General features: G+C 39.5%; 1 protein-coding gene across 2 annotated transcripts in view; it reads right to left on the reverse strand.

Annotated features, from left to right (window-relative positions):
• Positions 1–12,258, reverse strand: part of dnai1.2 (dynein, axonemal, intermediate chain 1, paralog 2) — a 346,056-nt gene that overhangs the window by 275,742 nt on the left and 58,056 nt on the right. For both annotated transcript variants that reach the window (XM_039759139.1, XM_039759138.1), the window contains one exon: positions 7,521–7,601. In XM_039759139.1, the coding sequence (XP_039615073.1) occupies positions 7,521–7,601 (81 nt within the window). The remainder of the gene's footprint in view (positions 1–7,520; positions 7,602–12,258) is intronic.

The raw sequence follows: 12,258 nt of genomic DNA on the forward strand, positions 1-12,258 counted from the left end.
TTCCTAACCTAGTTGTTGACTGGAACAGTAGGTATTCAATATCACAAATAAAGGGCTGTTTCATATAAATTTATTGTGGGTGGTATGATATACCTTCAACATGCCTATCTAAACAACTGGGGCCTCATGCGTAATGCTGTGCGAAGAATTCACTCTATAACATGGCGTACGGATAAAAGCAGAAATGTGCTTCTGCACAAAAAAATCCAGATGCATAAATCTGTGCGAACGCCAACTTCCACATTCTTCAGCTACATAAATCCCGGTCAGCGTGAAAAGTAACGAACGTGCCCGCGCCTGCTGTCCCGCCCTGTCTCCTCCCAGAATTATGTCTCTTTAAGTATGCAAATCGGTATAAATATTACTTAAGATCAGTGTTCTGTGAAAAGGCAATGGCAAAAGCACAGGGGGGAAATAGAAGAGTTTCAGTAAATACCAAGTGGAGGCAAGGAAAAACATAGTATTTGTTGATTTAAACAGTGGTATAAACAACAAAAGGAAGTTGATCGAGTTACATAGAGTGCCTGAGAAACTCGAAAGCTCAAGTTCACAAAGTCGCCCATGGCAGAAATAAAAAAGAAGTTGTCAGATATCAAAGTCGGCGTGAAAAGGCGAGTCGTAGCCCATCGTCTGAGTGTCATATGAAAGCTTATTAGGGTACAGAGAAAAAAAATAGGCACACTGTGGGGAAAAAAGCATGAAAATGTCAACTTTAACCTCTAAATTTCCAATTCATCTTAAAATCGTTTATTTTACTAGTTTCTCAAATCCCATCGTAACTAAATTAGCACGTTAAATGCTTTGTTTTGTATTTGAAATCGGCTTTCTCTTCCTCCGACAGGACAGAGAATCCATTACATTCATGGTATTACAGCTCTCTTAATAATTAAAATACTGATATACTTGATATCATTTTCATGATGATAGGAGTTAAAGCATGTTATTAAACATGGGAACTCGGTGGCGGAGTGATTGTTCATGCCTCACGAAGCATGCTTGCTGCGCCATGCATGACCTTCGATGAAATAATTTATTGCAGCAGTACTATCTCTTTCAAACGTACTAACCCCCAATTCCTGTCCTTACTTTTCTTTCTTCAAATACCCAATTGCCACACTATCAGATCTGTAAAAAACTTTAAGCCATGTGTAAGCTTAGAATGCCGATTCTTCAAAACTTTTAAGGAACATTGAAATATCTTCGTAGTACACATTAAATTATTCTATCCATCCAGTGTAGCACCAGTCCCAGCAAGAATACAGCGCGAGGCAGCAGCAATCTGTGAACGGAGCGCCAGCTCCTTGCTAGCGCTGCGACATCATGTCCTCACATGTTTATTTATTAACAATATAGATTATTTTAAATTAAGTTAAAGTTTTATCTGTATAATATAATAAAATATTTTGCTGCATTTCATCTTAAAAATGAAATTCGTCATCATATGTAAATATGTGCTTTATAAAGAGGCTCAGGTTGTGCAATATTAAAACTGTATCGCAAGTTTACAGTGAGGTAATTGTACTTATAAGTACAAACAGTTCTACAAGGAGCACTTGATAAACTGAGTTCTTGGGACGAAACTGTTTCTGAACCGCGAGGAATGGCTCTGAGGTGTTTGCCATATGAGAGCAGTTCAATAGACAGCATGGCTGAGGCAGCATATGCTCGATGCTGTATACTGATAATTCTCTTTCCGATCAGCTGCTGTACAGCTGTGATTCCCCACTCAGATACAGTAATTTAAATACTCTGAGTGATGCAGTGAGAGTAATATGCATCTAACAGGAACAGCTGAAAGAAGAAGAAAGTGCAGTGAGAGTAACAACACTAAAGCAGCTATTGTATTTAGAATAATTTGACCACATCTCCCTCAGACACGTAGTCCTTCGCAAACACCCGAGTAAGTTCAACTTAAGTAAAGCCGGCAGCTGACCAGGAGAAATAACCAACAGTGAGAAATCAAACTCAATTGCTCAGTGGGTTTTGGAAACTTAAAGCCGATGGTCTCTTAGTGATTCAGCTGAAAACAGAAAGCACTGAAGCTACTACAAAAATGGAGAAGATGATATCAACACTAAACGTAAGTTCTATCTGCTCTCTGCCCGTTGAGGGCATGTTTATATGTTGTGTATCCTGCAGCATGTACAGTTCAGGTTTTCCGGCCGACAGTGTAGACAGCTTCATAAGCCAAAAGAGTTTAGTTAATTTAGAGTTGGTTGGGAAAATACGCGAATTGGAGGACTGCGTTAGGAACCTGATAGCAATTAGGCAAACAGAAAATTGGATCAGCTCGGTTTGTTTAGACAATTCAGCTACTCTGATTCAGGTTCAGTCTCTCCAGGTCCCACTACATTCAGTGCATGGCTGAAGTCAGCAGCACCAATTCAGCCTCAGAGCAAGTGGGTAACAGTAAGACAGGGGTCTAAGAAGCCAAAATGTAGTCCCTCGGCACCCAGGTCACCAATTCGGAATCAGAACAGATTCTCAGCACTCCGCAGCATGCCTGTGAAAACTGAGAATAAGAAAGTGCTCATAATTGGCGATTCCATAGTGCGGAATGTTAGAATTCCAAACTATGTTAAACCAGCAGTTAATGTTAAATGCCTCGCAGGGGCCAAGACTTCTAACATAGAGGCCGCATTGGACCGCGTCGCGGACGATGAAGTACCTACCTTATTGCTGCATGTCGCACTAATGATATTTATTTAGAGCAATCTGAGGTATTAAAGAAGAACTTCATCTCTGTATGCACCAAAGCTAAAAGAAAATGTTGGAATTTAGTTGTATCTGGCCCCTTACCAATATTATATAGAGGGGATGTGATTTACAGCAGATTGCAATCCCTTCACTGCTGGCTAGAAACCTGGTGTGCAAATAAAAGCATAGCGTTTGTGAAGAATTGGGATGATTTTTGGGAAAGGCCTGGATTTTTCAAAAGAGATGGTCTTCATCCTTACTGGAGGGGATCTTATGTATTATCCCAAAATATGATAGCCAAACTGCCTGGTTGACTAATTAGAGCACCATCCAGGCCGCAGTTATGTGATCTTAAATCACAGACTGTTATTTATCCCACCTGTTACTATCAATGTCAACTTTATTTATATAACACATTTAAACTACCTGAAGCTATTACTCATAATCCCCGTTGTGGGGCATCCAGTAAATTTAGTCTTGATACAAACTTTAAATTACCTGATAAACAAAAAATAAGGTGTATAATTGGACCAAGGAATAAAACCAGACTCCACCAGGGGCATCTGTAATAGAAATTTACTTCAAATTAAAACAAAAAATATATCACCAATTCAGAAAGAAGCATGCAGTTTTAAATGCTGCTTATTGAACATTCGCTCTCTTGGCAGTTAAGCTGTTTTGGTAAATGATATTATATTAAGTACAAAATCTGACCTGTGTCTTCTCACTAAAACCTGGCTTAGTAAATGTGACACTGTTCCCCTAGCTGAGGCATCACCAGATGGATACTCATTCCTTCATAATTCTAGAGATTCTGGTCGAGAAGGAGGTCTTGGAATAATTCATTGCAACAAAATGCAAATCACGTCTAAAAATTTAGGCGACTTTACATCCTTTGAGGCATTCATTTTAAATATTAAAACAAATTCCAAAACAATTATAGTGCTAGTCTACAGACCACCTGGGCCATATTCGTTGTTCATGACTGAAATTAGCAACCTTTTATCTGATTTGGCTATAAATTATGATTACGTAGTACTGATGGGGGATTTTAATGTATACACTGATGTGGAAACTGACACTTTTAGCAAATGTTTTACTTATTTGTTAAATTCAGTAGGGAATGTCAAAGGTCCAACTTATAATTATAACCACACATTAGATTTAATTATAACTTACAAAGTTGAAATTCAAAATTTAAATATTATTCCATTTAATGAAGTAATTTCCGATTATAACAAACACAGTGCAACATCTAGATTGTAATTCTGTTTCAAAATTTATAGATATTTTGAGTAAGTCAAGTTTAATTGTGGAAAATCATTTAGATCAGTTAACATCAAATGTAAACATGGAAAACAATTTAGATCAGCTAACATCACATTATAATGTGACCTTGAGAGATGCTCTGGACACAGTGGTTCCCCTTAAAACAAAAGTGATCAAAGCACATAGAAACTCTCCCTGGTTTAATGAAAACACTCGAGCTCTTAAATTAGAGTGTCGAAAACTGGAGCGCAGATGGAGAACAACAAAGCTATATGTCTTTCAAATTACATGGACAGAGAGTGTTAAAAAATATAAAAAGCTCTCTTTAAAGCTCGCTCAGAATACTATTCTACAATAATAGATAGCAATAATAAAAATCCTCAGGTACTGTTTAGAACAGTGGCTAAATTAACAAATGGGAATTCAGATCTACAGTGCAAAATACCAACAGATATTAGCAGTACAGACTTTATGAACTTCTTCAATGAGAAAATTAAAAATATAAGATCCCAGATCTCAGCATCACAGTACAAACTGCATGCTAGCTTAGAAGACCCTGCCTCACAATGCATTCAGCACTTCAGCACTAGTAATTTTAATTCAGTAAGTGACCAGGAAGTCTTAACTTTAATTTCTAAAATGAAGCCCACTACTTGCAGTGCCAACAAAACTAGTAAAAAGTTCAATGGATGTTCTTGCAGAACCTATTCTAAACATTATCAGTAGTTCATTATTGCATGGTACAGTACCTGATGCACTAAAAGTGTCAGTCATTAAACCATTACTTAAAAGGTAAGACCTAGACCCACACATACTAAATAATTATAGGCCTATTTCAAATTTACCCTTTCTCTCTAAAATACTAGAAAAAGTAGTTGCCAGTCAGCTTCAGTCACACCTTACGCATTACAATTTATTTGAGAAATTCCAGTCTGGTTTCGCACTGGTCATAGTACAGAAATGGCACTAACACGGGTTGTAAACGACATTCTGATATCCTCTGATGAAGGAAATTCCACTGTAATTATGTTGTTAGACTTAAGTGCAGCATTTGACACCATTGACCATTGTATTTTACTGCACAGGCTAGAAAATTATGTTGGGCTTACAGGCACTGTCTTTGCCTGGTTTAGTTCTTATTTATCAAATCGATTCCAATATGTAAAGAAATGTGCTGACAGCACTCCATCATTATACACAGAAGTGACATATGGTGTCCCACAGGGCTCAGTACTGGGATCTTTACTGTTTTTACTTTACATGCTTCCACTGGGATCTATCATTAGGAAACATAATGTTAATTTTCACTGTATGCAGATGACACCCAGTTATACCTTTCATTTAGATCAAATGAAGTTTCTCCGATGTTGTCTTTAATTAGTTGTGTTAGTGAATTAAAGGAGTGGATGGATGAGAACTACTTGTCTTTAAATACAGATAAAACAGAGATGTTAATTGTTGGAGGGAATGACGCTGATCACAACAATATTTTGTCATCGTTTAACTCAGTTGGAATCTCCATTAATTTTACTGAATCAGCCACAATCTAGGAGTTATCTTTGACTCTAGCATGTCATTTAAAGCGCATATTACAAAGTTGTCTAAATCATGTTTTTCCCATCTTAATAATGTTGGGAAATTAAGGCTTTCTAAATAAACAGGATTCTGAGAAATTAATTCATGCATTTATTTCTAGTAGGATTGACTACTGCAATGCGGTGTTCACTGCATGTTCAAACTGTTCTTTATACAGCCTCCAGTTAATCCAAAATGCTGCTGCAAGAATTATTACAAGAACAAGAAAATATGAACACATAACTCCAGTTCTTAAATCCTTACACTGGCTCCCAGTTAAGTTTAGGGCAGATTTCAAAATCCTCCTTTTAACATATAAAGCATTAAATGGCCAAGGTCCGGCTTACTTGTCTGAACTTATCATGACTTACAAACCAGAGTGCACATTAAGATCTCAAGATGCCGGTCTGCTTATAATTCCAAGGATTAATAAAATAACAGTGGGAGGTCAAGCTTTTAGTTACAGGGCCCCTAAACTGTGGAATGGTCTGCCTGCTACTAAAAGAGATTCCCCTTCGGTCTCAGCTTTTAAATCCCAGCTGAAGACTCACTACTTCAGTTTAGCATATCCTGACTAGAGCTGCTGATTAACTGTGCGGACTACATCTCTGTTGTTAGTCATTAGCACTAAAACATATGTAACATGATAGTTATAATTTGATACTAACCCTCACCTATTCTGTTTCTCTTCTCGGTACTCAAATGTGGCACTTGGTGCCACGGCCCACCTGCCAAGTTGTTTTGCCTGCCTAAGGTAAAGTCATCCCTGATGGAGGATCGCAGGAATCGTGGGAAAGAGTCCTTTCATCGGATTAGCTCTATTTCAGCTGTGGAATGGCCAAATGGGGGAGGCAGCTTGATGAATGAGGTCTCCAGGACTCTAAACAAATCCAAATCATATTATGTGATACCATCTACTGTTAAATTCTACTCCATACTTCTAAAATTGTTATTTTTATACTGTATTGAGGATTTGTTCTGTTCTATGTATTGTACTGTATTGTATTGACCCCCTTCTTTTTGACACCCACTGCAAGCCCAACCTACCTGGAAAGTGGTCTCTCTTTGAACTGCCTTTCCCAAGGTTTCTTCCATTTTTTCCCTACAAGGGTTTTTTTTTTTTTGGGGAGTTTTTTGTCTTCTTAGAGAGTCAAGGCTGGGGTTTGTCAAGAGGCAGGGCCTGTTAAAGCCCATTGCGGCACTTCTTGTGTGATTTTGGGCTATACAAAAAAATAAATTGTATTGTAATTGTATTGTATTCTGTGGACCATTATATTGTTACTGGTTAATTAAAATCAGATTCATTAAACTAATAAACAATATGCGGTTAATTTCAGTGTATTTATAAAGCCGCGTCAGGGATGTGGATCTAAAAAAGAAAGGGGAATCTACACTGGAACAGTAGCACTGCTTTGGCGCTGGGGGCTGTCAGTCTGCAAAACAGAGTGGAGAACTTGCATACACCAGGGTATGAGCTACTGTTGAAATGTGTGTGATTTTATACATTGCGATTTCAACATGGAAACGTTCGTATGCAACATTTTTGTGCGTACACACAATGTATACATGACTTCACATAAATTGTGGTTCCAGCACATGAAACCTCTTTTATAACAATTGGTGAAGAGAGGCTAAAGATGAAGCCTATTGAGAAGTGGCTGATGCGTCACAGTAACATTTTTAATTTTCAGCATAACAAATATTATATGTAATCTGTTTAAATAATTCTTTAGACAACTGTAAGTTTTATAGTAAGGTGGACACTAATATTTTTTCTCTTAAAAAAGGCAAGTTATAAAAGAAGGTCAAGATGTAATTGTTAGAAATCAATAGACACATTATAATAAGTTGATATTAATGGCATTTTAAATCATTTTATAAATTTACATACAGCAAATTTAAAAGGACAGTAATGATGCAAATCAAAATGGATAGAGTCACATCTGAAAACAGTCAAGTTAACAGAACAGAAAATGTACCTTGAAGCTGTAACGGACAATGTTCTGTGGAGCATGTGGGTTGTTTGCTGTGAGAACTCTGGTGAGCTCTTCCTTCAGTTCCTAAAACAAAATTACAATATAATTAAAATTATTTTACTTGTATTTATTTCATTTAACAGTGGTAGAGAAAAGTGTTAAACCTGGCAGAGAAGACTATGAATACTTTTGAAAAGGACTTTTATAATACAATATACCAAAAAGAGCAACAACATTAATTAAAGAAAAAAGAAAACTATAATATGCATTCACCTATTTTCCAAATACACTTAATTGAGTATGGGCGGCACGGTGGCGCAGTGGTAGCGCTGCTGCCTCGCAGTTAGGAGACCCGGGTTCGCTTCCCGGGTCCTCCCTCGATGGAGTTGCATATTCTCCCCGTGTCTGCGTGGGTTTCCTCCCATGATCCAAAGACATGCAGGTTAGGTAGATTGGCAATTCTAAATTGGCCTTGGTGTGTGAGTGTGTGTTTGTGTGTGTCCTGCGGTAGGTTGGCACCCTGCCCAGGATTGGTTCCTGCCTTGTGCCCTGTGTTGGCTGGGATTGGCTCCAGCAGACCCCCGTGACCCTGTATTCGGATTCAGCAGGTTAGAAAATGGATGGTTGGATGGATGGACTTAATTGAGTTGACAGTCATGGACGTCAGATTCTATTTAGGCAATGCTGGGAACAAGGCAGAAACACAAGAAAACCTTGGGCAACAAACCATAACTGTGCAAAGGACAACATAACATGTTAACAAGGATAAAGAAAAACATTGTCCCTAGGTTGCTGAAGTTCTACAAGTGTGCAGTGCAGGATGTAATGAAAACGCACATCTAGTCTGGGTTTATAACTGCACTGTGGTAGACAGCAAAGCCTTACAGTGGATAGCTAAAATATCTCAAGTAATCATTGAATGCTCACATCAACACGGGATATTTTTGACATGGAATATCTAAAGACATTTTGCCATCATTTTAGACTGGAAACAACCCAACCATGCTGTTTGCTCCATTCCCAACTATTATACTAAAGTATAGCATTAGAAACCATACTACCAGCCCTGCAGTTTCTATCCTTAGACCATTAAATCACAATATCTTAGGCAAGAAATTGCTTTATCTTTGAGCATGACTCCACTCTGTTAGCAGTTGCACAACCAATCAGTTTCCAATAGTAATTTAGTGGTACTGACTATTATGAATCTCGGTTACTTATAATATCTGATTATTAATTGTTCTTATTTGTACATATTGTACTTTCACATGTAATATCCATCATTCCATCCATTATCCAACCCGCTATATCCTAACTACAGGGTCACAGGGGCCTGCTGGAGCCAATCCCAGCCAACACAGGGCGCATGGCAGGAAATAAACCCCGGGCAGGGCGCCAGCCCACTTCAGGGTTCACATGTAATATTTACATATTAATATGTTACCATTGATATTAACTGATCTTTATTGCTACTGATTATTGTGATATATGTATTGTGTTCTGTCAAGTTAATTTTTTATTCAAATTCTATGTTAATCAATAAACAGGTTGTGCGCAGCATAGAAGAATAAAAAAATTTCAACAACCTTTCATGCTTTCAGCACCATGTTATTTATATGTCTGTTCCAGTATATCTGTCTTGGCATGAGCTGCATGTATTGTTCACTACTTCTTATTGCATAAAATTGTTTAAGAAGTACATTAATTTGATCTCTGTACCACTTTTATCCCAACCCTCTCAGTATAGTAAGCCAGACTAAGCTACATGAATGGGAACAGAAGCTCCATTTGTAGGCTAGGCTATGAAGAATACACACCATCCTACATTTTCTCCCCTGTGTAGGTATCACTGTTAAGCTCCAGGACATTTGACCTTCAGCTAAAGCTACACCTATCAGATACCTTATAAACTATTATTCAGCAAGGCCCTTAACCTGAAAATTGCTCCGTGGCACTGTACAATGGTTGATCCCGCAATCTGACCCTCAAAAATTATGCAAAAAATACAATTTCACTTTGTGGATTAATAAAACATATCAAATCGAATCAAAATAAGTTATAGTTCTGTTTGAGCTACCAGCTACACTTGTCTGTTATAACCATGTAGCCATACAGAAAACATATGCAGGGTGGTCCAGATCTAATTATGCAGATCCAGATCGTCTGGATGACTTTGATTTTATGCGGGGATGATTCCAGTTCGTCGCAAAGACGATTCTTCATGTCATCAGTTCGCACACTTCTCGATGGTCTGGGATTTTTCAGGCAATTTTCTATGTAATAAACTTAATAAGTTATAGCGTAATGAAAATTGCATAATTAGATCTGGACCACCCTATACTTTACTTGCACTCCATCACATAATATGTTGCAGTGCACTCTTTTTTAATTACAATGCAATGCCTTTTTCTTATTGTGTGTTTGCTTATTTTTTCTCTATTATAAAAACAAATCTTGGGAGGGAGGCTAGGGAGATGAGACGTGATGTTCTTGGAAGAAAATCTGACATCCCGCGAGAGACATACAGCTTCTCCTTGATGTGCATTCAGCCGCCCCCCTTCACAACGCAAGTAGCGTTATGTCCTGCGAGAAAGAGATTTAACCACGCCCGGGGACGGAAATAAAGGACAAGTATTGTTTTTACAAAAGTTTTAAAATAAAAATGAAAATAATGCATATGTAACAATTCCCATGAAAATAAAAATCTCTTTAAATTGTATATCCGGTAAACCAAACCCGGGGGTGGGCAAGTAAAGCGAGCAAGGGGGCAGAGCCCCCTAGTTACTTCAACAAAATTTACAGACTTTTATATAGTCTCGTTTGTTGGAAGTATAGGAGGGTTTACCTGCATGTCAGACTACATATATGCCACAAGTTAAGGTGTAGATAGGACAGAACAATTCCATCACAAGTGATGCCTTCCCTCCACCCACTCTTGCCATTCCACCCATAACCAGCTTAACCCAATCTAGGATATTTTTGGCACACAGATTACAAAAGTGTCCAATGCTAAGTTAACGAAAAAGTACTTGCTTAATCTTAAACTGAACCTGTTGGTAGGTGGGTATTTTAAATGAGACAGACATTGTAACTTCCTAAAAAATAACGTTCCAGGATGTGTGCAACACAAATAGAAGACTGCAGTGCCAGACTGACTCGATGGTCAAGAGTCAGTAAAGTAGTTATGTACAGGAAAGCACAACATGCCATTATTGGTCTCAGGGAAGGTGACAGTGAAAAATGTGATGGACAAATAAGAAGTGGAACAGACAGTGGAACACCTCAACACTTCCTATAGTGCCCCCTATCTCTCACAGTGGCGTAGCCGGCAGGATACTCCAGCGTCTATTGCGGAGGACCTGTATTTTAAATTTCTGTGAGCAGAGAACCCCGAGAAGCCGGCATTCAGACCCAACACAAAAACGCCGGATCCTACCTTCACCAAGTCCGGAATGGGGAAGAAGAAGGGCAAGCAGGGCGTCAATGCCAGTGGGAAAGCCATGCTTGCAAAGGCTGACACTCGGGAGGAGTCATGGAGCGGCCTTACAAGTCCGGAGAAGCCTCCAGGGACCAGCGATCGCTTTGAGGTACGTGCCAGGAACGTATTTGATAATCCATTTAAAATAACTCACTTTGTTCCGTGCATGTACCTCGGAGATGATCACCTGGAGGCTCCGCGGAAAAAAGAAGACTGCACCGAAGATGATGGCACGCTCCAGTTCGAGCCAGAGCACATGGAGGAAGACGTCCGCATGACGGCAGCTGACAAGGGACACGACAGCAAACCCGGTGTTTTCTGGGAAGGAGGAGGTCCACGTCCTGCTGTTTGCACCTTCGAGCCCAAAGTAAACGACTTGGACTTTCCGAAGGGGAAGGGGGAGGCGAGCGAAGTACCGCTCACCACGGAAAAAGGTAAGGAGGGTCGGGAAATGGCTGAATGGGATGTCGGTAAATTAAATAAGACAGACCACAGTCCGCTGAAGGAAGTGACCCGACCCTCAACCAAGAAAAACTCCAAATCCCAGCAGCCTCCACGAGACCCGTCAGAGCACGTGCCAGAAGTGGGCGTGCTCATTGGCTCCCGGCTGGCAGGTAAGACAAACGAGTTCTATCTTGGCCTCATCAGACCAAAGAATCTTATTTCTCACCATCTCAGAGTCCTTCAGGTGTCTTTTAGCAAACTCCAAGATAGACCTTTTTGGCCTTAATTCTAAGTGGTATGTGTGGAGACAACCAGGCACTGCTCATCACTTGTCCAATACAGTCCCCACAGTGAAGCATGGCGGTGGCAGCATCATGCTGTGAGGGTGTTTTTCAGCTGCAGGGACAGGACAACAGGTTGCAATCGAGGGAAAGATGAATGTGGCCAAGTACAGGGATATCCTGGACAAAAACCTTCTCCAGAGTGCTAAGGACCTCAGACTGAGCCGAAGGTTTACCTTCTAACAAGACAATGACCCTAAGCACACAGCTAAAATAACGAAGGAGTGGCTTCACAAACAACTCTGTGACTGTTCTTGAATGGCCCAGCTAGAGCCCTGACTTAAACCCAATTGAGCATCTCTGGAGAGACCTAAAAATGGCTGTCCACCAACATTCACCATCCAACCTGACAGAACTGGAGAGGATCTGCAAGAAGGAATGGCAGAGGATCCCCAAATCCAGGTGTGAAAAACTTGTTGCATCTTTCCCAAGAAAACTCATGGCTGTATTAGCTCAAAAGGGTGCTTCTACTAAATAC

This window comes from Polypterus senegalus, chromosome 7, assembly GCF_016835505.1.
Source record: "Polypterus senegalus isolate Bchr_013 chromosome 7, ASM1683550v1, whole genome shotgun sequence".
NCBI lineage: Eukaryota > Metazoa > Chordata > Cladistia > Polypteriformes > Polypteridae > Polypterus > Polypterus senegalus.